Raw genomic sequence first — 26,115 nt, 5'->3', positions numbered from 1 at the left:
GACGTGAAAATTAATGAAAGTGTCGCCAAATCATGGCATCAAGTCCTCTGCGAATGTAATTACGAGCAGCCCGTCATAACCCTGAAGTCATAACGCATAGGCCCCGAACGAACCTAACCACCGCCCAACATCCCCTTAATTCCACCCCGTCATATCCACCTAAGCACAGAAATCCTTGCCTGGTCCGCCTCTGCCATTGACTTGGCCCGACTTGCAAGATTGACCCTGGGCTGGGCAATCGAGGTGGTACCTGAGATGACATTCGCATTAGCCAGCATACCATAAAGACACGCAAAGAAGGGCAGATGAAGAAAGGAAAGCTCATCACTCAACAGATCGATATGTATAATGAAAGTATGACTTACATGGGTTGGTGACCATTTCCGCACGCATAGCAGAGGTTAGGGTCGCAGGTACCGGTCAAGTGGCCCGGGGAGGCGCCCTCCTCGAAACCGCAGTAGAAGCCAATGGGGGTGCCGTCGTAGCAGAGGCAGGGGGGCTCTGAGCCGGAGGCGACGTCGCGCTCACCCATGATAACGGCGGGGTAGGTAGTGGGGGTGGCCGAGGCCAGGGTGAGGAAGGCGACGAGGCTGAGGGCGAGCTTCATGATTGAAGGCATGTTGATTGGTGGGTTTGGGGAACGTAAGTTGTTGTCTGGCTTGTTAGCTGAATGACCTTCATGGGGTTGTGAGGGTGGAGAGGAGGATCTTACTTGATTGATTGTGTGAGGGAAGAGAGTTGAGTGGTTGGTTGTAGAAAGAGGTTGCGGAAGAGGGGGACAAGGACCCTTATATAGTAAAAGAAGCATCTGCATGCTATGAATTCACCTGGATGTGTTAATTCAATTAATGTAAAGGAATGCTTTCTATCACTTACAAGACTCAATCTCACTGCAAAAGACCCACTATCAATGCACATTACGGCTAAGCTTCGTTCATGTAGAAGTGAATAGGTATTAGATCTCTTTTGTTCATTCTGAATTCACAGCAGTGGGCAAAGTGAAAGGGAATACATTCATTCATTCAAATCAATGTAAAATGATGTCACAAAATTCCAAGTGCATCTGCCAAAGAGAAATGCGGGCTCCACAAGAGAGATCGAGTTGTAGAAAATGGCGAATGAATTTCATAAACCTTAAAGTAAATTTGATACTTCTGCGGCCTATTGAAAAGTCACGCAGAATACAGAAATAGGCTCACTTGAGCGGTAGGAACTTTACATTTCATTCAAGGCAAAGTGAACATTTCAGCAAAATCTATTTGCTATCTATGAGAGTGTTCCTTGTTCTGGAGTGAAGCAAAGACGCTTGCCCCTTATACCATTTACCCCAAATCCTTCTCCATTTTAATACCCTCCTTCGGGGCAGGCCCATGAATCAAATGCCATAAGTCCAGCCAAGTGCCCTTCGTAGTGCTCCCTGTAGTATCAAGCGGATCTAATAGTCCACCGTCCCTTTGATCCGGCTTGCCAGCAGCGCGAATAATGCGCAAAGCACGTCTGAACTCGTCGCGAATGGAGACAATGCCGTTGTGTGTGACGGTTCTGGCTACGTTGTGGTCGAGTTCGAAGGGATCTTCAATAGCGAAGAGGTAGCGGTGGCGGATTTCCTTTGTTTCTTCGACTGTTTTGGGTATATGAATTTTGGTATCGGGAACTTCTACTCCTGGAGTGGCATTCTCAGAAAAGTCTTGAGATTTTGCTGTCGAAGCCGCTGGAGGTGCTACTATTTTTGTCTCGAAAGTTGTTTTTGCACCAATCCAACCCTTTTCTTGCTTGGTCACGATCCCGCCTTTGCTGCGGAGACTCAAGACCTCCCTTCCCCAGTCGAAGCCTCTATGATTTCCAGTCGACATCTGTCCGGGTTGGGCATAATATTCGAAGAAACCTCGAAGTAATGCTCCGACAGAATCGTGGTTATGATTGAGCATTTTTTTGGCAGCCAGATCCTTAATCTCAGCCTCGTTGCGCCAGAACCGCACGTCACAGCCATTGCAAGTTGTTCGAGCCTCGATTTCTGCGGGTGGAAGGTAGGAGGGCGGATCCTTGCGGTCAATTTGAAGATTCGGGCACACGGCAGGGGAAGCAACGTTGACAAGGTAGTGAAGAACCATCAGAACATAGCCATAGCTGCTGAGAGAGCCTCGGTATGGAGTATTGATTCCTCGAACCTTCGCCCAATGCTTTATGAACAAAATCATAGGTTTAACTCGTGGATCGCAATGCGAATAGCAGCGTAGGAGCAAGGTATTATGAATTGCGAGGTGTGCTGAGAAGTTGATATCACATTGTATTCCGATGTCTGTCTTGGGAAACTCAAGGTGGTCCTTATATCGATCCCGAGGTTTGTTGGGTGACACAGTAGTCGGATCTGGAAGTGTCCGCACCTTCGCAAGCAAGGCCTCTTCGGAGCTAGTTAGTGGCGTTATTAGGCGTACAGCAGGGTCAGTATAGTTGAGGCTGTTCAGTAGAGATAGATATTGTTCTACATGTGGGCGATCAGCATGGTCGTAGAGATCGACTTGTAGGGCATGCTTGTAATCAGCCACAAGCTGCAAGACCCTGTGCTGCACATTGAGGCGTTGAAGGGTGGCATCTGTGTGAATTGACAATTGCAGTGTCTCGCGGATCGCCTTGTCGGCAATGCCAGCCATATAATGAGCCTTGAAAATGGGTATCGCTGTATCATTAGATGAACCATGGTGCCTCAGAGCTTCGAACAACTTTTGAGCCCTGGTATAGTAAGATACAGGCTCTTCCTGTGGATTCTGCTCGAGGGCAACTAGCTGTAAGGAAGTGATCTTCTTTAGTTTCTCTGCAGCCACCCAAAGAAGCCTATCAAAAGCCAAGGACTCGACGATTGGTCCTTGCTTGTCTTGGAGAACTCGCCACTCTTCAACGTCCGCTAGGCCTTGAAATTCACGTCTCTCGTCATACTCAGCGAGAGGACGGTTTTCCCAGGCCATGGCCAACCGCTCTCCTTCAATTTGGATCGCAACTCCATGAAGTGTTCGTTGAATAGGCTGGAGCGACTGATCAAATAATGGAGCTATTGTTTGATAATTTCTAAGCCGGAGTGCCAGCTGCGACGAGGAAAGGCCAGAGATCAATGCTTTGCAGACGTCATTGAGGATTTTCAATTCTTCATCATTGAGATCGGGCGATGTTGCAGTAATGTCTCGACCGTTGAGCCGTCTCAAAAGGCGTTTGGCGTTATTGTGATAGTCAACGAGTGTTTGGCCCTCCTTCTGTTTCAATGTTGCCAGTTTTCCTTCGTACGAGATATCGCTGGGCTTAACTGATGTTTTCTCTAATCTTCGAGTTCAGGGAGTCAGTATTGTTTGGTCAATAATAGCAGCTTGGGAGAATGTCTCGGATCTCTCAAGACGTAATAGGGACACAGAAATCTGCATACATGGGACTGACACCAGCATCGGGACGCTCATCGCTTGGCTCCTTTTTGGAAGCGTCAACATCGATCGCTTCCTCCTCTTCTTGCTCCGCGACAAATCCAGTCTCCCACTTAGTTCGTTCCTCGAGCAAGTCTGCCTTTAGCTTAGCTGTAGGTTTTTGGCAAAGCTTGATAATTGGAACTCTTGTCCTCGTCAGAAGACGAGCACCAAATCCCAGGCTCAGTAGCTTCTTCTCCAATAAACGAGGAATTGCAGAATCTGGAGATTCCGGAGCAGGGCTTGAGTTGGGACTCAGCAGCGCAAGATCCATGTCGGATGCTTTTGTTGCAAACCCAGACATCATGCTACCAAAACACTGTAATTCCACAGTCGATTCGTTGAACTCCTTATTGCCCAACCCCAGCACTTCGTGCTCAGCAATGGATTCTCGACAAGCTTTCTCAACCAGAGCCCTGAAATCTTCCTTCTCGGCTGCCTCTTGAGGATCAATCACAACTACAGGAATAGATTCTTGCAACATATTTTCAAGAAACACTCCTTGAACTATTAGTTCCTGGGGATCACGATTGAATGATGGACGTCTTCCCTGGCCTTGGTAAGGACCAGGTTGGTAAAGTTGTCGGCTTTGTTGGGGAGGCCTTGGAGAATACGGACCCTGTTGAAAGTGTTGTGATTGATGTGGACTTCTCTGTGTCATCTGAGGATGTGGCCCTGATTGGTACTGGTGCATTGGGGAACCGGGGCTACCTTGCGGAAAGAAATTTTGTGGGGAGTAAGGTGTAGGAGGACCAGTGTGTTGATGGCGAGGGGAGTAATTTTGGTTCTGCAGATATTTCTGGTTCTGTGGCGCACCGTTGTAACCGGGACCCCATTGAGCTTGAGGTTGGCCACCACCAGGGGCATGACCACGGCTAGAATAAGCAGTTTGAGTAGGCCTGGTATCGACGGGGATTGAGATTTGGGAGTTCATCTGCCGTCTTTGGGCTTGATTGAGCCTCTTTCGAGGTGTTTGACCGTGAGTTTGACCTTGCACCTGGGGGGCGCGAGAACCAGCATTTGCAAGATATTCTTGCTTCTCGGTAGGAGTTGCCGCTTGCATGTGAGGTGGCAGATGTGGAGGCTCCTGAAAGGTAGGATTGGCTGGCATCATTTGAGCTGGTACCTGCGTATTTCCTGGGGCTTGCTGTCCAACATTTGTGACTTGATTTGCATTTGAGTCCGCGTTTGCGTTGCTGATAATGAGATTACGCAAACGTGCCTCAAGAGGCTGGCTCCCATCTTGTTCATTAGAAGACGGAAACATTTTGCAACGCAAGATTGATCCAGACTCTGCTGTCAAAGGTACCTGTGAATCTTCAACCTTTGTAATGGCGAAAGCTTCAATTCAGTCGTGAGATGGCTCTCGCACGGGAGATGAGCATGCGATTGTTTCTCGTGTAACATAGGAAGGTATCCGCGCAACGGTAAAGAGAATCGGTCAAGCTTGATAAGGCCCTTAGCAAGGCTTGGATGGAGACTTCGGCGACGAAGAGTGAACACAGGGCATGTGACCTATTTGGGAGTCTCGGATTGCAGACTCCTGCGCGGAGTATGGGATCAAGACCGTCTCAATATCCCAAAGCCTTACTTACCTGCCTACCCAACACAGAAACTACCTTCACACTTCAAACGTGTAGGAGTTTGCTGTTGTGCGTCGTCTATGACATCCAATCAGTCTTTGCCATAAGTGTGAGTCCAGTGACTGCATGTAATGTAACTGACTTGATGGAATGCTTGAGCAAAGAATCTGTTCCATGGTCCAACTCAGCGGATAGAATCTCAACATCAATGATATGGGTCAAAGTCCTGATCCGACGACAAAAACAGCTGGCAGTAAAGGCGTTGGTAAGGGCGGTATATCAAAGCGACTAAGGTGAGGAAGCTGAATCCATTCAAGAAAGCACCTGGGCATGCACAGATCTGTTCCGAAAGGGCTTAGCGCAGATCATCTAGCGCGACAGGGCGGGATCACATCGCGTTCCTCCACAAGCAAGCAAGCAGCTCATTCATTCCAAGGGCAAGGCACGCAAACATACAAACATCAAACATCCCACACCATACCACACAACACCATACCATATCGCATACCATCACACTCTGCCTGTGCAAACACTCTTGCTTCCTCTTCATGACGGGCAACTAGGCAGGATATCAATATCGTCCTGCCCATCACCCGAGGCACCCTCTACAGTCTCGCCGACTGCAAACCGCCTTACATCATGAGCGCATCTCCTTCCGGCCAGTCAAACAATCAAACCCCAACTCCTAATGGCGGTCCTCCTCAATTTGTCCGAAAGCATAAAGCTACCGATCCTTTGAGGCCCCGAAAGAAGCCTGTTCGACGACCAAACGTTCCTGCTGGCGCCGCCCCTCCGCGACCTAACGGCCCTGCGCCAGCTGCCCCAGTAAATAGATATCCAGTCAATGGCATATTACCGCCTCGAGGAGCTCCCTCACAAGCAGGGCCTGCAAATGGTGCCGGCCCATCAGCAACTGGCGGGTGGACAAATGCTCCCACCCCAGGACAATACACCGATTTCCCGCTATTCACGACCAAGCGAGCTATGCGAGAGGGCTTAAGGTATCATATTGCTAGGTTCTCTACGAAAAAGGATGTCGATCCCGCAAACCAAGCCGAGTTTACTCGCCCAGTTGTTCTGCATAGAAGGGACCCCCGACAACCCCCACCGGGAAAGGGAATGAAGGATGAGGACATGCTGACCGATGTTCCAATGGATTCGAAGGAGAGAGAGAAGCTGGAGATACTAAAAACAGAGAAAGATGCCCGCAAGGCAGCGGATCTCGCCCAGATTGCACCGACAGGGAATAATGCCTCGGCTCTCGCAGCAAAGAAGAACCAAGCCTTTCGAAATGAAAAGACCTCCCAAGTCTTCAGGCTGGATAAGACAGCAGAGCAGAAGAAGGCTTCCGACTTGAGATATGAAGAAGCATTGCCTTGGCACCTGGAGGACGCAGACAATAAAAACACATGGGTGGGAAGCTATGAAGCCGCCCTTTCAGATACTAATGTCATGTTTGTGATCGATGGCGCAAGGTTCATTATGGTTCCCATTGAGAAATGGTACAAGTTCACGCCTAAGAACCAATTCAAAACGTTCACAATTGAGGAGGCAGAGGCACAATTAAACAAGAAGACCAGAGAATCCAGATGGGTCATGAAGGCCAATGAGAAGAAAGTGGGAGAACTGAAAGCACCACCTATGCATAAGATGTATACCGTCAAGTCCGAAAGTAACACCTACAAGAACTCGAGCAAGAACGAGAGACAAGACATGGATGATCTGGACTTCGAGGAAGATGACCTCTTTCAAGACGATGACGAGCAGGTAACTGTGGAACCGGACAAGGATGAAGATACCAAGGATGCTCAGGAGAAAATCAAACGTGAGCAACTAGGTGCAAATTTCTTCGACCAAGCGGATGAATTAGAGGTCGAGAAAGAACTTGAGAAGGAGCTTGAAGAGCAACAAGCTGAAAAGAAACTGGGAAAGAAGACGAGAAAGGCATTGACGAAGCGCGAGCAGAATCTTATATATGAAAGTGATTCTGATCACCCCTATTCGGATTCGGTATGTAGCGGATGTGAGATTTAAAATTCCTAGCTAACGATACATAGAGCGACGATGATACCGCGGACGAAGATAAGCAGAAGGAGATTGACAAAAAAAAAGAGGAAGAAGCTAAGACCAAAGCTAAGTCCGAGTCAAAGCTACCTTCCGGTGCGTCTTCAAAAGGAACAAATACCCCATCTGGTCGACCAAAGCATACCGATCCTTTGAAGAAATCGAAGACCAACCTCAAACGATCTGGGTCCCCAAATCTCTCGGAATCGTCTGGAAATGAATCCTCGCGAAAGAAGTTTAAGAAGAAGCATCACGGCTCTCCTGGCACTTCAGGTACGAGCACTCCGGTTCCAGGATCTCGGCCTATGTCTCCTGCCCCTTCAGGATCACAGTCAGCATCCAGTCAAGGCCGCAAATCATCTGTCGTTAAGCTCAATGTCAACCCGTCGAAACTCTCGGAAATTCAAAAGGCTCCACCAAATCCAAGTCCAGTCCATGGAGGTTTCATGAGTGATGGCGAAGCTACCGGTGGTGAAATGTCTGACGCCGGTAAGAAGAAAAGGATCAAGATTCGAGTTGGTTCGCCTTCTGGATCCAGAGCAGGCACCCCAGCGCCAGGCAGAGCCGGTTCAATAGGAGCTGGAGGAAGTCGTGCAGGGAGCCCGGCTGCTCAAGGACAAAGTATGCAATCTATCTTCCTATCTCCTGTTTTATATTTAATTGGCGGTTTTATTGGGGACACGCTTCAGTAACGATTTCAAGAGAAGTGGCTTATGCCAAGGCTACCTCAGCCGCTTTGGCTTGTCTTCTATCGTGTCAATACACCTCGTCACACGTCGATGAAGCTGGCCACAAGGTTTCATTTTGTACGGTGGCTCCGGGGTCTGATGCTGAGCTCTCACTTTTGGCAAACATCTCGCAACATCCAACTTAAGCAATTGGGAAGCCCTCTGGATTCAGAGATTGCTATACCAAGTCGTCTTCTCAGCCTGGCCAACCCCATTCCATCTCATCTCATCTACTCTTTATATATCATCTTTACATACACATTTACTAACAGTCTGTACAGCAGATCAATCGCGCGCCCAGTCGCCTGGCTTGGGCCCCATCTCAGTCCAGGAAGTCATTGCCGCTATTCCAGCAAGTGGTATCTCGTCGGGAGATTTGATGAGGTCGTTTGCGGGACGGGTGGGTGATAATCCCGGGCAGACTGACAAGAAGGCGTTCTTCTCGATGGTTAAGGAGCACTCGAAGTACAGTGCGGATAAGCTTTTGCGGCCGAAATAGGCGTGGGTAGATGGATGACTATTATTAATTGCGTGGACTCGGATTTTGGAACTGAGATAAAACGGGTGGAAGGCTTGCTTTCATCTTCGAGGGATAGTTGAACGTATGCCTTGAGTGTTGCTACGTGCAGGCTTTATGATTACAGGGAGGGTTGCTAGGCTGCTTAATCGGCGGGCATTAGCTAGTAGAGAGCCTTGCAACTATAATGTTGATGAAAAACAAAAACGTTGAATCAACTAAAATCTCTGCCCTAGTGAGTAAGTAGTTGGAGACTTGCATCGAGTCTACTATCAAGATGAACGCTGGGCAAGGGTAGGAAACAAGAAGTTGGAAGAGGTTGATTTTTCTTTTTACTGAAGTTCATCGCTGAATCCCGTGGTATAGTCAAATGAACTTGCTTCGTAGACGGTTTGATAGAAGGAGATATCAGACTTGATATGTCTATAAGCATAATGAAAAATGAACGTAACCGTCGCATACGCTTGCTCGTGACCTTGGGGTCGGCTCAGTTTCCCTAACAACTCAAGGCCGCCTATATTTCTCAAATGCCAGGGGATTTTGGTTCTTGAATCCTGAACGGCTCTGCAGACGGCCATGAGAAATGTGGTTGTTTTACTAAATAAACCTACGTTTCAAGTCGCAACTTGAAATCTGCTGTATATAATTCTGTATTCCAGAGTGAGAGCTAATAGCGTTACGTATCCATCTGCCACTCAAAGTCCAGATTCTTGTTTCTTACCCTCCGGTTCATCGCCTTGAATCGCTCACCTTCCCATCCATTCCCTCTATCCACGCCATCCCACCGATGTCCAGGTCGAATCCCATACCGATTCGGCGCCGCAGCGCCCATATACAGCTTCTTTCCCCCCGCCTTACCCTTCTTATCCTTCTTCACCAAAAACTGCGCAGCAGGGTCATTCCACCGCGACACCTCCTTCATCTCATCATTCATCTCCACATCATCCACCGTCCTAGCAAGCGGCAGAAACCTCGCCTCATCTAAATCTTCCCTCCTCTTCACAGCCTGCGCCCTCTGCACATCTCCCTTCTGTGCCTCCTTCTCCTCCCGTTCCTTCTTCGCCTTCTCGTCCTCTAGCCGTCGCGCCTCCTGTCTCCGCATACTGATATCTATCCGCCGCCCCGTCGCATCTCGATACACAGTCTCCTCCCCCACAATACCCTTCTTTTTCCTCTCTTTTTCCTCGCGCGCCCATGATTCGGCTTCTGCACGCTTCCGCTTCTGGAATTGCGCCGCGACTGCTGCTCCGCTCTGCAGACCGGCATGTGTCCCGTCGCTCATCTTCACTAAACCCGTGTCTTCTTCGTCTTCCACCACAGGCCCTTCATCCGCATGTAGAGCGGCGGAGTTCTCAGCGGCCGCAGCTTGGATTATCTTGTCGGCCTCGTCGGCCTCTTCGTCTTTCGGTTGCAGAGCTGGTACGCCTACAGTCTTCCAGGCATTCTTCTTTGCTTTGCGAAATTCTGCACTGCCGGAGGAGACGGTCAGAGGGCGCCCATCGTCCTCGTCGTTCTGTGATGTGGGAGTGTTGGACCAGCCGAGCGCGTCGTCGTCGGCGATTATGAGACCTGGCTGGGCTGCAGCGGCTTTGCGCTTGCGCTTCTTACCGCTGGATGAGGATGTTGGAGGGTCCGCAGAGAGGTATTTCGAGGCTAGGTATGAGGAGAGGGACATTTTGGTGGTTGGGAAGGTTCTTAAATTGCTTGGAGAGCTTCACTACATGGGTAGCTAGAGTTGAAGTCGAAGATTCGAGGTCACGGGACCTGCAACTCTAACCTTTAGCGCTGCGGACCCCACTCCGCTGTCTTTCTCAATATCTCCAGACGATCTCTTAGACTCTCACTTTTTCTAAAAAGTTCAAAATGGATTTCAGAGTCTTTCAATTCTTATACGCACTATATCCAAAGGACAACCCAAAGGATGCAAGCTTTCATAAATATTCAAAGACTATATGTGAGTCAAGCTATTGTCATTTTCAGTCTTACCGTACCTGCTTGAGTACTTGAAGTTTGCTTTACTTTGGCATATGAACTCAACATATGTGGCAAGAGATTGAGCATAGCATTAGCTTATTACCTTTTCTGAACTATATGGAATCCATGTTCAAGCGTAAAATCATTTGGTGTTTAGTCATCCTAGTATGTCAGGCTGAGATATTTGCATTCTGTATTTGGTCAACTTTCTACATGGCATTCGCATTTATAACGTTTCCTACTCTGAGCTAGAACTAGAAGAGGAGCGAATTTGTCTTTATCTGGCTATAGTACCCGTGGTATTAGTGCTGCAGTAAACGGCATATAAGATCAAGATGTCTTGGTTTAAGTGAGCAGATTGTAGTGGAGGGCAAGTACTTGTACAATGAATCATTACCGTTCTTTGCAGCTTCATGTAGTATTTACTGGATAATCACTCACTCGAAGTGGAATATGTTCTATGTCATATACTGACATTTAAGCTGGCACCTGCCAAATTGAGTCGTTCTATATGCGGTTAGAACACTTTACCCCACGCATGTGCAAAGCGCCGAGATGGCGATCGCAGGCAACAACCTGAATCCCTCAAAGGTTGCAACATAACCAAATATATATTCCCCAATATTCCACGACCGTCACACATTGTCTCACCATGGCATCGTCGCGAACGCCCCTCCTCGCAAACGACCACCCGGACTCCGACGATGAAGAAACAACTCTCCTCGGTGGCTTCGTATCCACATCTCCCACCCGCCCCTTCTCCACAGCCTTCAATCCTACCCTCACCACCCGAAGCCTCGCGCTCCTGCTTGCCATCCCGGCATTCATCATCTTCGCGGTGCATGGTCCGCACTACGCCGCCCCAATCGTATTTCTGTCCTTCGCTATCGCGCGACAAGTTGCGGTGCTGGGCTCATATTTCGGGAGCGGGATTGTCGTTGTACGTTTTGAGGTTGTCCATCCCAGCGTGTCAGAATGGGCTGAGGAAATAAAGAAGGGTGTAGCGGGCATCATTGACGGTGTTATCTTGCTGGGCCTGCTCATTTCATTGAGTGTGACGGCGCATTGGGTAGATACTGAGTATCTGCCTGCGACGGTTATGCATGCTGTGATTCTAGGTTTTATCGTCTTGTAAGTCCTATGCTTTACCTATACTAGGGTTGGATTGCGGATTCCACATGCTTACTATGGATGGATAGTGGATTCCTCCTTTTATCCGTTCCTGATTTTGGAAACCCGAGCTTGCTTGCGCTGGCTATTGCGGTTGAGAAGCCTCAGGGAGGGGTGGTGAGATTAGCTACGAATCTTGTGTTTGGGGCGCCCGTGGAAGAGGATCATGATGATGATGGAGAGGATATACACCATCGCCGCAACCGCAGGAGTCATCCGCGAAGACCTGCATCTCCTCCAGAGGATAACGCCTAAGTCTGAATACGGTCGGTGGTGTTTGCATTGCACCCAGCCTGTATGAGGCGACTGCTGAGTTTTAGATATACCCGAATCGTTGTATACGTGGGCCGATTCGGTTGTATTTGGAGGATTTTTTTAAGTATCTTGTTTAGTTTATACCCTGGAGAGTTCTGAAAGTTTTGCGAGCTTAATATAGCAGTCTGTTGTACTTGGAGCACCTTTTGGAAGACACTAGCATCTACCCCAGAACAGTTTACGGTTGAGGTCTCGACCCCGCATCGTCCTTTGTTATGATAGCAACTGCCTCGTCATAGCAAGGACTGTGATGCTAACTATACTGAATCCTAGCTGAGATACGCACTATCTCCCAGTAAAGGATCGCGCTCTCTAACGTCTATGCCCTCATCTGGAACACTATCTTGACATTTAATATTCATCCAGAATCTGAGGCTCTGGATATGGAGGGTTGACTTACGCAACATAACCGATAAAAGAAGCAAGCCAGAAAACTCCGAGGTAGGAAACAATCCACTCCAAAATACCAGCAACTCGGTACCATTCATGCCATAACAACCACATAAAAGCACCGCCCAGACAAACTTCAACCCAAACAATGACTGTAGTAACAATGCAGCTAGTTGGAGCATATCCGTTAATTAATTCCCACGGTATTCGAATCCACGCCTCTGTAAAGGTAGGAATGACGATGAATAACTGAGGAAAGCCCACTTACTACAAACGTAGCCTCCGGAACTGTGACCCCTTCCTCGTCTGGTCAAAATACACAAAGCTCGTACAGCAAGCCGAAAGGCCTAGTCCCAGGAAACACACCGTGAGCAAAACGCTATGGTTCTCATGGTAGCGGTACGTATCCAGGATGCTGAGCAGGACCAGAGCGAGACCCGACACTATACTAGCGAAAATGGCAAGCGCCGAGACAGTCCGCGTATATGGAGCGTCTTGCAGGTTATACATACGCGAGGAATACCGTGCGAAATGGACAGAGCAGATTGTGGTGGTGAAAAAAACGGCGGTGAGGACGCCGCCGATGCAGAATACTGGCTTAAGGGTGAAGGCGCCGATGTCTGAGATGAAGCTGTTGAGTTGGGTGTTTAGGACATGGGGATTAAGGTGAGGTGAGGGAGGGAGGGACTTACGGGACATAGGGATTACTTTGGTCGGGGGTATTGGGGGAGGCCTTTTGCGAACCAGGTAATTAATAGTATTGATAGTGTTAGGAACCATGATGTCGCGGCTATAAATGGGAAGAGCCAGAGATGCCGCAGCGGGAACTCCATTTTGAATATACTTGTAATCATCTTTAAAAAGTGGAAGAACGTAAAAGGAAGAGAAAGAGAAAGAGAAAGATGGAAAAAGGGATACAGTAAAATGGTTTCGGACATACCTCCGTATCAGGTCATGATAAGAAGGGAAATCTGAGGCACGGTGTGTATATAAGCAAATACGTCATAGGTCATGCGATTCTCAGTCATAAGTGCAGATCACCGAGTTCTATTACTTTGTTATTTCTTAACCTCCAACACTAATCTCTATGCTATTTTTTGGTGCAGAAAGAGGAGAATTTCAATCAAGTCTCTCAGATAAATTTAATACTCCTTCTTCCTAGCGGAATGGAGAGGACGGGCCGGTGCGCTCTAAGGGGCCGGAGCGCCAGCCAGTGGCTCTCTCGCTTATATTTTCAGGGGCTCGTCTAGTACTATAATTTTGCGGCCAGAAGTACTCGAGCATAAGATTCTCAAACACAACTCCATGACTACCATCCTCGAATCACTGACAAGCTTCAAGGCTTACAGCAACTACACAGTCGCCACTGTTTCCCTCGGTGAAGTATGATCGCTGCTCTCCTCATTTGTATCCGTAACAAGAACGACCAAACCGGACGAAGTGACTCGAGATTCTTTATGAGACCTGTGGAACTGTCAGTAAGTGCAGTCAGGACATATACGGGGAAAATAGGTACGAACAGCTCTCTCTTAGCCAAGAAATCTAGCAAGAAAACGCTAGCAAATGCCAATCCTCCAAAGATAATCTCAGACTGATAGCCGAATTTGTAGTGCGGGGCATCATAAGTCGGGAAGAGAATTACTAAAATCATATATCAGTTGACGTTAAGAGGTGAGAATGAGTCTAATTTACCTGGTAAGAATGCGTTGAATGAGTAGGTAAATATGTTCCCTGTTGCTACGAGGAGCTGTCGTAGTTCTGCATCATGCTGAGCGAATTCTTGGCCCCAAGACTGACATTTTTTTGATTAGCAAGTGATGCTTCTTCCTCAAAAGCTACACTTACGATGACGATAGGTTGAGCAGCGGTCCCGACAAACAGAAGGAAGTTTGAGAACATCAGAACCCCTTTGGGTAGATGCCACACACTCAGAAGTATATTCCCAACGGCGACAGTAATGATCAGGATTGACACAGTTGTCTTCCGTTTCCCAGTTCTGTCAGCAAAGATTCCCGACGCCAACGCAGCAACGATACTGAGAGCTGCGCCAGCAGTTGGAATGGTATTGATGTTGACCACGCTGTAACCTTCAGCTTTTAGCCAGAGATTGAAAAATGAGTTTCCATAGTTCATCATTGCAACAGTCCTTCATTCCATCAGCTGGATTCTTATCCTAGCGTGGAACACTTACAAGTATGGGAAGATAAAAACCCATATATGCCAATCGAAATAGACTCTTCGAATAGCTTTGAGTGTAAGTCCAGTCGGAGCTGCTCTTCCAAACGATTCCATTCTCTCAAGCCCATATTTTCGATCCTGCCTTCATCAGCATAAGCCCCATACTCGGTGCAAAACTCTTACATCTTCAGTCAACCACCGCGCACGCGTATTGCTAGGTAAATCCGGAATCGCATAAAAGCCCCAGAGTGCAATAGGAATGCTAATAATAGCATCGAAGATAAACAACCACCTCCATCCGACCAAACCCCCAGCGTTATTCAAGCCCTTATACAGAGCCGCCTGTAGATATCCGCTGAACATACTTGCAATTCCCTGTGCGTTCTCAAAGAGAGCCATCCGTTTTCCTATTTGTGTTGGGCCGAACCAACTCCCTAAAAGAGTGGCGTAGCCGGGAAAAGAGCAGGACTCCAGAAACCCTACGCAGAATCGTAATGCGTAGAGCTACGTACGTCCCGCTTAGTACCTATGTTTACGAGTAAAGTGGTGTTTTTGATGGGCGACGTACCGTTTTGACGTCCTTTGCACCTGCCATTGCCATGACGAAGAAGGACCAAGCTAGCTCGCAAGAGGGAATCCAGATTGATGGTCTGACGTATTTCATTTGTACCATCCTGCAAAACGGAAATTTCAATTTGCCTGATCGAAGGGTATTTTGGAGTTGGTTGGTTAGCGAGTTAACTTACTGGGCTGGAACAGTACCGATAATAATACCAATATTGAAGAAAGTCACAAGGTAATTTCTTTCATTTCCATATAGATTCAGCTTGGTTTATTAGCGCTAAACTTCTACTTATGCGAAGGGACTCTGTTACGTCTTTTTGCATTCCACTAACAAATGCGTTGCCTAGAATAGATAGTCAGGGTGTGTTTTCAGACTATGAGTTTCACTTCTGTGAAACTTACTATAATTCGTCTGGTCGAGATACTTGATGAAGTAACCAAACATGATATACACACTACAGACTGATAAGCCAGAGCTTGTATCCCGAAGAGGCTTTGCTTACAATAAATGAAGGTCTACTTTTTGGATATACTTCCGCTCACGTGGGTCAGCCACGTAGGAATCCCAGAACAATCCCAGGAACCTTCTCCATAGCGATAATTTCTTTGGGCTCTCTTGAGAATAGGCTTCTGATGAGAGGATGATTTGATTCTTGCTGTCCACGAGTTCGGGATTGGAAGTCGAAGCGCCAGAGGCCGGCGAGACAGCAGAGTTGATGCTGGATGATGCATCTTGTTTTGCCATTATAGAGGAACGCAAGTCGATAAACACTATGATATCGATTTTATTCCGCCAGGTATCCTCTGTCCCTTTATTTATGAATATACCTGCCCGGTTACAACTACAAAGTGGATTAGCATGGCCTGTAATCTGCCCTGCAGTTCAATGAGAAGTCTTTTTAGATACGCTTGATTGGATACCTTAGATGCAGTGTCCAATTGGCTCCACAAGGGTGGGCTATCAGAAATGATGGTGTAACATCTGGAAACATCGCATCATATGCAAGACGGCCAGGGGGGTTGTCAAGGAGACTCGGCGTAACAATAGAACTGACTCAGATTCCCACAGATTCAATACTGTTCAAAGAAGCATAACAATAGAATTAATCCGCAACTTTAGCTTCTTCAGTTGTTGCAAGTTCAGGGTATTATCAAAAAAGTGACTACGATGAGTTCTGATTGGCTGAAAGTCGAACTTCAACCCCCCCGAGCAATACAACCTCAAATCCCCCTGAACCGAGTGTCACTATCGACACAAAAACTCAAGGGACAATCCAAAACTTTCAGAATACAATATTCTTATCGAAAAGGTGGCGGATAATATCGATTTGTGGTTACTTGGAAGTGATATCCAAGGATTGATGCCTTGCGTGCTTCTCCTCGCAACTTCGTCATGTCAAAAGTGGAGAGTCTCCAATCATGCACCCTAGGCATACAATCAAACATTACAGCGATATATCAACATCCAGCAAGGTATACGAGTCACTTTGTCCAGTGTGAGGAGCTTGCAGTCGAACTTGGCTTAAATGCAGAACCCGGACATATCACTTCGAACAAGCACCTATATCACCCCTCCCCCCTCTATTTTACCCCACAAGATCACTTTTACTTGCTATAGCTTTAAATAATAGGCAATTTTTGTGGAACCAAAATGCCCCGCAGGCTAGGAATACAAAGTACCCGAATTACCTCAGACATCTCCGTGTTCCATCTCAGTCCAGTTTCTTGAAACTTATTACACCGCATTCCCAAGTGAAGTAAGAGAGTTGCATATAGTTCTTGCTTATTAGAAAGTTCACATATCATTCTTCAACATGGGTGATGTGCTCGTCGAGACTGAAAAGGTCTTACACAATGATGCGGCCTCAGCTGGAGATAGCACTGCATCTGTCCCTGCCCAGGTTCCAACTGCAACATCAATAGACTACACAAAGGAAAATGTACGAACTACCTCTTTAACATGCGATCGATATTGACCTTGTATTTAGTACAAATATGCAGCGTATCTTCCATACTCAACGCCAGGTCGGCAACCGCCTCTGGCAGAGTTTGTCCACGTGGATGTTGGATTGCGAGCAGATCCAGAGAAAAGGCGCTTGTTTAGCGTCCCAGGCACAGTCATCCAGGAAGTAACTCCAAACGTCGGAACCGAAATCCGAGGCATTCAATTAAGTCAGCTCCTTCCTGAGCAGCTAGATGATCTTGCGCTTCTGGCTACAGAAAGAGGAGTAGTTATTTTCAAAGACCAGGACTTTGCAGATATTGGGCCAGAGAGACAAAAGAAATACGGGGAGCATTTTGGACATCTCCATGTTCATCAGATGGGAATTCATATCAAAGACTACCCTCAGATACTTCCAGTCTATAGAGATGCAGAGTAGGAGGAATCACCCATCTGACAAGAGAATGAGACTTACGTACCGCACAGAGCTGGAGCTGTCGACAAAGAAATCGTCAATAATGTGACCAGCGTCAAGTGGCACAGCGACATGACCTACGAAATGTAAGTTCCGTTTTATGAAGAAAATTGGAACTATTCTCAAAATATGACAGAAACGGTATGGGAACTACGACCTTCTTCCCTCTCGATACGCCACCTTCGGGAGGAGATACCCTGTATTTATCAACTACAGCAGCATATAATGCTTTGTCCCCAATATTCCGGGAGAAACTTCATTCGCTAAGTGCCGTACATTCCGGTGTTCAGCAATACAATGTCACGGATGGTGAGAAACGTCATATCAGAGCACCAATTGAAACTGTTCATCCAGTTGTTCGCACTCATCCGGTTAGCATTCCCTGGCCTGTAATCAAGAAATCAAGTACTCACGAATCGAAGGTTACAAAAACGAAATCAGTGTTCGTCAATCGGCTCTACACCAAGAAAATAGTGGGCTTGAAAGAAGAAGAAAGCTGTAAGATATAAACCCTGTTACAATTGTATTACAGTCAGTTAATCAGTCAGTTTATCTCCTCAACTTCCTATTCGACCACATCGAAAAAGGGCAAGATTGGCATCTCAGAGTCCACTGGACGCCAGGTACGGTAGTTGTATACGATAACCGCGTGACTCAGCAGTAAGTACCTTGCCAGCGCCTTTATTATTTGCTAAAACTAATTCGTCGAGCTCGGCCCTGCGTGACTTCAAAGTCGAGCCAGCTAGGACACGGCGCCATATGGTTCGGATCACTCCGCAGGGAGAGCGCCCAGTTTTTGTTGAGAATTCTAAATAGACGGAGAATGGTCTTTAGTTGCGCGTGTCACATGGGGGATTTGACCTAGGTTTTGAGTGACAGTTACAAACTTAGAATCGATGGACGTACTTCCGAAGTGATACCTGCTGGTTTATGGCATGCGTACTCAAACCTTTCAACCATACAATCATGTATATATGCTTAGATTTGAACAAAATTGCTGCTCCTTTGAAATGTATCGCTGAATTGCTATGACTCTTCCCCTTTTCGCTTAGCCTTAACTTGCCATTCCATGGACGCAATATAGCCAAGCTGTTTTGGAATATATACTGTAAATTGGCGTACATGAAAAGTGGATATCCGACATGTCTGTTTGATTTGCTATAGAACTGAATTATATAACTGCCACACTTCACTTTCTAGTGTTTGGCCATTGAATTGTAGCATGTGAGCCCTGTAGCTTTGGCGACCAAGGCGCTGAAACAAATAAGCGGGGTCAGCATCCAGACTACACTTCCTAAACACTATGTTCTTTCAGAAAGTTATCTTCGGCCATTTCTGGAATTTAGCATGTGCTATATCCCACCTTTCAAAAGCCATTGCTCACGTACTATAATCAATCATGTCATACAGGACTATTCTTGCGCAATCTTCAACCCCTCATTCTTCAAAGAATGCAATGCAACCGAAATATAGAACCACAAAAGTGCTGCGATAAGCAGTAAGTACGTTCTATTCGCCGACATGCCGATTCGCCCTATTTGTAGGGATATTAAAACGAATGAATGGAGCCTACGAAGACGCCGTGGTGTCCTATGGCTTTTAGGCTTCCGCTTGGCGTGCGATTCGAAGAAGCTTCAGTACTTGCACATAGATGCTTGAAGGAAGCACGCAGTAGAGCGGAGAGATTGCGAATCTAAATCTTGCTAAATACATAAGCAAGCATCTGTTCGGAATATTGAAGTGCCATCTGTGACCCGCACTTCTGCTTCTGCTAGCTCAGAATCATACTTGCTCACTTCAACTGTATCTCCTTCTTTCTAGACCACTCTCAATAATCACAATGGCGCCTCCATCTGCCAATGATGAAGACTTTACTCCCACTCCATCGATTCCATCGAAATCCCGCACCATCCCCGAGATCAAGAAAAGCCTTGGTGGATTGACCCAAAGTGCATCATATCCAACGCCTTTAGTATATTCGGGTACACTTGATCACTATGAGTCCTTTGATCTGACATCAATCATTGGAAGAGAGTTCCCAAACCTCCAGATCACTGATATTCTGAGCGACGATGCCAAGATTCGAGATCTTGCTATCCTGGGTATGTCTAATTAGTGACTTACCTTTTCACCCCTGCTCTGCTGCATATGAAACAAGTCTCTGTGATACTGAGTATATCCTAGTCTCCCAGAGAGGTGTTGTATTTTTCAGAAATCAAGACATCAATATTGAAGACCAGAAAATCTTGGGGCAGAAGCTGGGAGAATTGACGGGCAAACCGGCAACAAGCAAGGTATATCAAGAGATCACTTCTAATTATACCAAATAATGACAGCTTTTAGCTGCACAAGCATGCTTTGAGCAACAGCAAGAGAGGTATTGCCGTAGATGAGAACGGGAAGCTCGATGATGAAGTTTCAGTAATCTCATCCGATGTATGTTTTAGCCTTCCCATTCGGGAAATTGTGGCGCTAATAAGCAATCGTCCTGTAGCAGCAAAGAAAGCTGTATCATAACCTATTCGGCAGTTCAAAGAAGCTTGCCAGTGAAGGATGGCACGCCGAGTGGGTATCAATATGCAAACTTTCGAAGTTTAAGACTAAAATCTCTGTAGCATCACTTTTGAACGGGTTCCATCTGATTATGCTATTCTGAAAATCACCAAGACACCAGAAGATGTTGGAGGAGACACACTGTGGGCATCTGGCTACGAGGCATTCGATCGTCTCTCGCCAGTGTGGCAGCGCTTTGCTGAGGGGCTGACGGCTACCCATTACCAAGTACATCTCTCTAATCCCATCGCCTTTTCTCGCAAGAAGACTAATCAAATTTAGCCAAACTTCAACAAAGTGGCTGCGGAGCACAGTCTTGAGCTTCTCGATCAGGACCGTGGCGCTCCTGAAAACAAGGGACTTGACTTTGCGGCATCACAGTGAGTCTCATCTCTCACCCAGCTCAGAGGGACTAGAACTTGCGGGACTGACGAGGTGCAATGAATATAGCCCGGTCGTGCGTACAAATCCCGTCACGGGATGGAAGAGCCTTTTCGGTACCGGTCATCAAGTCCACGCTGGCTGGGTGGACAATGTGACTGAGACGGAGAGCGAAGTGATCAAAGCATATTGTACGTTGAGTTGCCAGACCAAACCCTATAGCTAACAAATGTTTGCAGTCCTCAAACTTATTACCGAGAACCACGACCTGCAAGTTAGATTCAAATGGAATAAGAATGATCTTGCGATTTGGGACAAGTGAGTGCATTCTTATATTGCTAAACAAAACAAATGCTGATAGCGTATCAGTCGCTCCGTTTTCCATACCGCCACAAACGATTACGAAGGCAAGCGTCAGGGCAATAGAGTTGTATCGCTGGGAGAGAAGCCTTTTTACAACCCTGCTTCGAAGTCTCGTCGTGAAGCACTTTTTGGTGGTAACTAGACGACAGTATTACATGCAAACATGGATACTAATTTGGAATTTAAATGCAACTTACTTTAAACTCGAGTTTTTACACTAATACGTAGGCCGTCTGTGAGAGACTGAAATTCAGGGGGTTAGTGGTCTGAATATTAAGCTAGCACCCCCTAAGCGAGCCCCCTGGCCCCGCCATACCCCGCGCTGATCGGGTTGCACTGTTTTTAATGTATTCTCATCCAGTAACTGTATTTCACCTACCATCCTCAATATATGTATAGAATGTTCTTTTACACCTCAAGCCTCCATGATATTTCGAATGATTTGGATAGGTTATTAATGAACAGTAAGAGACCAGTACTATAAGTCTCCTTGGACGACTCGTTCTCGAAGACACTTATGATATCTAAGGAAAGTGCACGTTACTTTAACAGATCTTTGAAGAATTCCAGACATGTTCAACCTTACGCTGGGCTCCATGTGGACTTTTCACATTGCAGGCGGCAACGGACCGTCAGGGAATTTCAAGTACAAATGGGGCAGTTGATAGAGAGGGGTTTCCGCATGATGTTAGAGGGAAGTTGGGGACAAAAGATGATGGGGGAGTGGGGGGGAGTTTATGGCTCTGTTAATAGTTATAGGAAATATGACTAATGATGGCAGAAAGAAACACTTGTGCGTCTGTAACTTTGATCCCAGTCAGCTGAATGAGTGCATATTCGGGACGCAGTTTCCCGAAACTTGCTTACTAATATTGAATATGCAAAGCCTCGTACGGAGTAGGTTGGGAAGATTGTTCCCGTAGGATTGGTTCCAAGGTGGTCCTAGCCACCCTTGTGTTCATTTCTATATCATTCCTTTGGGTCGGCTAAATTATATGGCTAAATGCCTAACTTAAGGTGCAAATAAACAAACCAATTGTTATGATGAAAGGTTCCGCTAGAAGAATGGACCCCGCTTTCTTTAAACTTATTCAAGCTTATGCGATAAATAGGTATGGAATAGGTTTCATGTACAGAAAACAAGGTAGCCATTTCATCCTATATTAGGAATACTGGGTCAGGGGCAGTAGACGAGGCTAGTCATGTGATTGTAGTCATCAGAAGATTGACTGAGGTCGTGATTCAATCACTCTTACCTACCTAATCTATCTTACCCTGACATGAATCAATTAAGGTTTGTATTTTGAAATCCTTCACAAGTGTCACACGGCCCAAGTCCTGCCCAATTCATCCGGATCCAAACGCACCTTCCATATATTAAGCGACGCGCTTGCAACTCGACATCGTGACTTCCTCATCCTGTCTACTTATTTAACATGAAACTTCGGCAGCACGACCAACAGTTGCCTTGTCCTTTCAACCATCTTCCTCGCCCTCCATCTCATCTTCAGACCAATACAGATCTTCGAGTAACCGTCCTTGGCCAAATTTACCATGCCGCCAACGACACGCAACAAGAGTGGCACACTCCCTCCTAAGAATATCAGCTATGCTGACCCGGATGAGGAGGAAGAAGAGGAAGAGGAGTCTGATCAAGATGTCGAACCTGAGACTGCTGCGGCGGCAGAGCCTGAGATCGAAGAGGTTGTCGTCGAGCCCGCGGCACCCCCAAAACCTGTCTTTGAAAGGTTCTCTACCAAGGCCAAACTTCAAGATGGATTCTGCATTGTCAGACAGCTAGCCAGCGGCAAGTATGAGTTAATCAACCTCTCCCAGGTAGACTTGAAGCGCTTCTCGTCCGAAGAGATCGGCAGCCAGATCAAGAACACACCCGCGCTTCTCAATCTACTCGATTTCGCCGATCAAGACTGGAATCAGTTGAAGCTGAAGGCAGGCCAGGCCGTTTCCAGTGCCAGTAAGTCCAACTCAATACCAGAATTTGTCACGTGTGCCACGCACGGTACTAATAATTCAACAGAGGCGGACCTCTTCAGATTTCAAAAGCTTCCAATTGAGCTGCGATATCGCATCTATGACTTTGCTATCGTTGCACCTAGTCCGATTCATTACAATCGCTATGGCACCGGCAAGAAGGGCTCGATGGCATTCAATCTTCGAGCGACCTGCAAACAAATCCACGAGGAGACGGAGAAGTTCTTCTTCCGCAACGTCTTTAAGCTTGATATAACTAAAGAGTTCAAGTTGATCGAAAAGTACATCTGTAGCAATGTTCGGGAAGTCAGCTACGGCTGGTGGGCATTTTCCAAGAAGGATCCACAGTTGTTCGAATTGCTCAACAGCAAATGTCCCAACCTCAAAGTGGTCAACTTGTCGCTCACGCAGTACTGCATCGACATACCTATGGGACATCATAGATATCAATGGTCTCATCACACTGTTCCGGAAGTGAAGAGATTCCGCATGGCCAATGGCTTTGATGCCCTTGCTGCAATTAGGGGCCTCGATCGTATCAACGTCACCAAGCCCAATGACATGTACTTGAGGGACATTGAGATCACTCAGAAGGAGGTGGATGACTTTGCAGCCTTTCTAAATACCATCATGACTCAAGCAAAGCCTGAATCGAAGCCGCAGACGGTAGTGCCGAAGAAGTTGAAGGAGCAACAAAATGTGCTGCCTCCTCGTCGATCATTGGTAAGTTTTCGGCTCCTCTCATCTCATATATGCTAACATAAGCAACAGACGAAGAACGGTCAGAAATTCAGTCGAGGATACGATGATGAAAACGACGCTGAATTCAAACCTGGAAAGAAGATCAAGATCTAGAAGTGATGCTGGGGCGCCGTTCAGATTACGGCCGATAATTCACACTCACATTCGCAAAAGAGATGTCATATTCATGAGCACAACAAACACATACAGGTACACTCTCTCCAGTCTCCACTGTACACAGAATACAATAGCTATACGGGAGGGGATCTGCATATTAACACTGGCTGGCTTTCATTTGCTATCAGGAACGGCGTTGTCGGACGGAATGGAAAATACCCAATACTGGCGCTGCATAGCATGTTATCGCATAGGAATTGCATTGATTTATAAACTTACTCTGATGTCTACAAGTGAATATATGCGTGCTTGACAAGGTCGGAGTGAAATATGAAGTAACGTGGCGTTATAGTACCAATGCCAATTAGCCTTTGAAATAGCACTGTCAACAGTGAAAGCAAATAGTAGTTGTGATTAGAAAATATACCGTGTTCCCATCGTATCCCATCCTAATTTTCGTATCGCTACTTAGCTATCATAAAAACCGAAACCCGCAAAGTTAAACTAAGTCATACATCATAAGGGTATCTCTCATCATTTTCAATGCCGTCTCTCATGCTCCACATCCCTCTCCCTTTCTTTCCCCCTATCACTCCTCTCTCCACTCCCATGACTTCTGCGTCTACCCGAAGACTCAGGGCGTTCTTCCCGATGATGCTCACGCCTTCTCGACGAATCGGAGCCGGTGTGCTCGCGTCTGCCAGAAGAAGACTCCGGGCGATGTTCACGTCTACGCGAGGAATCAGAACCCGTGTGTTCATGCCTCCTGCGCGAATCATGAGAGGTTGCTCGACTGTGTGTATGCGAACGACTCGGTCCGGGGGCATCGAGCATGGGGTCGTCATCAAGCTCGATTACACGACCGTTACTATCGATGGGTTCGCCTTTCTCGTTGCGTTCACGATCCAGACGGACTTCGCGGCCGCGTTTGTGGCAGTACCAGAAAACAAATAATAATACTGTTTGGATGCAATTAGCATAGGTTTCAAAATAGCAAAGGAAGGAAGGGGGGATATACCGAATAGACCTATTGATAGAAGGACATTCGTCCCCATGAACGCTGGCCAACGCAGCTTCAACGCATTCATAATCGCCTTTAGCATACTAACTACAGCCCCAGGCTTCGTAACTAGATCTTTGAGGGAACTCGGTGTCAAAAAGCTCTTCGCAGCCCCTTTCAAACCCGCTGAGCTCGCGCTCACGCCGGCGGTATTAAAGGCCTGTGCTTCAGCCGCCACGGCTAACAATTCAGGTGCGATGTTCTTGGTCAACTTGTCCGGCAAGGTTGTGATGAGCTTCTGCAGGAAGCTAGGCAATTTTTCATATTGTTTGGAGAGTGTGCCTGAGTCTTTATCGAGGAGGTGCGTAAGGTCGTCATAGGCGGTGGGAACGCCGTTTATGAGATCTTTGAGGATAACTGTGAATTCCTGCACGAGCTTTTGGGATTCGGTGGAAAGGCTGAAGACTTTGTTGTTGTGGGCGGAGAGGGAGAGGTCGTCGAGGATGTGGGAGAGGTCTTCTTCTTCTGAGAGGGCTTCTGTAGGTGGGACATTGGAAGCGGGTTTGAGGTCGGCATGTTTGTCCTGGGCTTGTTAGCTGTGTTTGTAGAGCATGGTGAGTGTTGTTACCTTCTTGGTGAAGGTTCGTTGGAGGAAGGAGAAACGGTTGGCTTTCTTGGAGTCTGCGGTGGCCTTTTCGTTGTCTTTTCCTTTTCCCTTGTCGCTGCTTCGACGACGTTCATGGCTCTTGCGCTCGTGGCTTTTGCGTCGATGATGATTATCCTGCTCATGAACTACCACCTGGGATGCATTGCCAGTTGGATCTCCAGCCTCGGTTCCAAATGTTGGTCTTGCAGGAAGAGGCGGTGGCGGGCCTTCAGCAGAGACAATACGCTCAAGAAAGCGCTCATCCTCTTCATCGATTAGAGGAGGCGGAGTTTTGACTCGTGCCAATGCTTCCTTTCCTGTCTTCTCAGCTTGGGGTTTCTTGGACTTTGTTTTTGTAAAGTATTCTAGCATGGTCGCGGATATTGTCTGTTATTGAAAGGTGAAGAATTGATTGTTGGTGAGAGAAGAAGAAAAGTAGAAGAAGAAGAAGAAGAAGAAGAAGAAAAGCAAGACAAAGAGAGAAATACTTGCTTGTACTTGTATGCGAAGTGTCGTTGCATGTCATGCCCAAGCTCTTGCCTGTTTTGCATCGCCACATCTCCCCAGCGTAGAGCGTCATAGCGTCCCGTAGCTGATGTGCAGGTGCAGTAGCTCAGCTGAGGGGCGAAAGTGTCTGCAAATCAAAACCCCTGACTACCGGCAACCAGTGATCTTGGCTTTATTTACTTTCACTCCGCATCTGCAGATGATCTGATCTTATCTCGCAGCCCCTCTACTCTACTGTATCCCATATTTCAAAATCCCATCCGCAAATCCCGGAGTCTGTTCCTCGGTGTTTATTTTTATTTTTATTTTTATACCTATACCTATGTCTTATAACCTCAATTCAAGACCATGTCTACGCAGCTTGCTCCTATATCCTATGCCTCCTCCATCGTAGGATTTACCTCTTTCGCTCTAACTGTTCTCATTTGTAAGTTGCTTCACATCAACAGACTTCCTATTTCGGATTACG

The 26,115-nt window shown here is 47.0% G+C and overlaps 8 protein-coding genes across 8 annotated transcripts; 4 read left to right on the top strand and 4 right to left on the bottom strand.

Annotated features, from left to right (window-relative positions):
• Positions 1-1,322: 1,322 nt before the first annotated feature.
• cid1 (Terminal uridylyltransferase) lies at positions 1,323-4,713 on the bottom strand (the record flags this gene model as incomplete). Its single annotated transcript, XM_031152579.1, has 2 exons — positions 1,323-3,312; positions 3,413-4,713. The coding sequence occupies 2 exons, from the start codon at positions 4,711-4,713 to the stop codon at positions 1,323-1,325; spliced, it is 3,291 nt and encodes a 1,096-aa protein (XP_031001827.1).
• Positions 4,714-5,668: 955 nt separating this feature from the next.
• tfg1 (Transcription initiation factor IIF subunit alpha) lies at positions 5,669-8,320 on the top strand (the record flags this gene model as incomplete). Its single annotated transcript, XM_031152578.1, has 3 exons — positions 5,669-7,039; positions 7,087-7,714; positions 8,094-8,320. The coding sequence occupies 3 exons, from the start codon at positions 5,669-5,671 to the stop codon at positions 8,318-8,320; spliced, it is 2,226 nt and encodes a 741-aa protein (XP_031001820.1).
• Positions 8,321-9,014: 694 nt separating this feature from the next.
• cwc26 (Pre-mRNA-splicing factor) lies at positions 9,015-10,013 on the bottom strand (the record flags this gene model as incomplete). Its single annotated transcript, XM_031152577.1, has 1 exon — positions 9,015-10,013. One exon carries the CDS (start codon positions 10,011-10,013, stop codon positions 9,015-9,017), a length of 999 nt encoding a protein of 332 aa, XP_031001821.1.
• A 951-nt stretch (positions 10,014-10,964) lies between these two features.
• LHYA1_G007647 (uncharacterized protein) lies at positions 10,965-11,737 on the top strand (the record flags this gene model as incomplete). The annotated part of the gene is made up of 2 exons (XM_031152576.1): positions 10,965-11,420; positions 11,471-11,737. The coding sequence occupies 2 exons, from the start codon at positions 10,965-10,967 to the stop codon at positions 11,735-11,737; spliced, it is 723 nt and encodes a 240-aa protein (XP_031001822.1).
• A 1,802-nt stretch (positions 11,738-13,539) lies between these two features.
• liz1_4 (Pantothenate transporter) lies at positions 13,540-15,674 on the bottom strand (the record flags this gene model as incomplete). Its single annotated transcript, XM_031152575.1, has 11 exons — positions 13,540-13,659; positions 13,689-13,828; positions 13,880-13,979; positions 14,033-14,333; positions 14,379-14,503; positions 14,549-14,869; positions 14,934-15,039; positions 15,112-15,191; positions 15,241-15,272; positions 15,332-15,384; positions 15,433-15,674. 11 exons carry the CDS (start codon positions 15,672-15,674, stop codon positions 13,540-13,542), a joined length of 1,620 nt encoding a protein of 539 aa, XP_031001823.1.
• Positions 15,675-16,743: 1,069 nt separating this feature from the next.
• Positions 16,744-18,162, top strand: JLP1_4 (Alpha-ketoglutarate-dependent sulfonate dioxygenase; the record flags this gene model as incomplete). Its single annotated transcript, XM_031152574.1, has 6 exons — positions 16,744-16,869; positions 16,918-17,306; positions 17,358-17,432; positions 17,483-17,844; positions 17,895-18,006; positions 18,057-18,162. The coding sequence occupies 6 exons, from the start codon at positions 16,744-16,746 to the stop codon at positions 18,160-18,162; spliced, it is 1,170 nt and encodes a 389-aa protein (XP_031001824.1).
• A 1,024-nt stretch (positions 18,163-19,186) lies between these two features.
• LHYA1_G007644 (putative alpha-ketoglutarate-dependent sulfonate dioxygenase) lies at positions 19,187-20,785 on the top strand (the record flags this gene model as incomplete). Its single annotated transcript, XM_031152573.1, has 9 exons — positions 19,187-19,448; positions 19,531-19,640; positions 19,690-19,782; positions 19,841-19,911; positions 19,962-20,127; positions 20,182-20,279; positions 20,350-20,471; positions 20,520-20,598; positions 20,650-20,785. The coding sequence occupies 9 exons, from the start codon at positions 19,187-19,189 to the stop codon at positions 20,783-20,785; spliced, it is 1,137 nt and encodes a 378-aa protein (XP_031001825.1).
• A 3,217-nt stretch (positions 20,786-24,002) lies between these two features.
• LHYA1_G007643 (uncharacterized protein) lies at positions 24,003-25,511 on the bottom strand (the record flags this gene model as incomplete). The annotated part of the gene is made up of 4 exons (XM_031152572.1): positions 24,003-24,223; positions 24,303-24,452; positions 24,512-25,076; positions 25,122-25,511. The coding sequence occupies 4 exons, from the start codon at positions 25,509-25,511 to the stop codon at positions 24,003-24,005; spliced, it is 1,326 nt and encodes a 441-aa protein (XP_031001826.1).
• Between the last annotated feature and the right edge of the window lie 604 nt (positions 25,512-26,115).

The sequence above is a fragment of the Lachnellula hyalina genome (genome assembly GCF_007821495.1).
Source record: "Lachnellula hyalina strain CBS 185.66 chromosome Unknown contig00208, whole genome shotgun sequence".
In the NCBI taxonomy this organism is placed as follows: domain Eukaryota; kingdom Fungi; phylum Ascomycota; class Leotiomycetes; order Helotiales; family Lachnaceae; genus Lachnellula; species Lachnellula hyalina.
The sequence above is the reverse complement of the archived record's forward strand: the minus strand, read 5'-3'. Positions and strand labels throughout refer to the sequence as shown.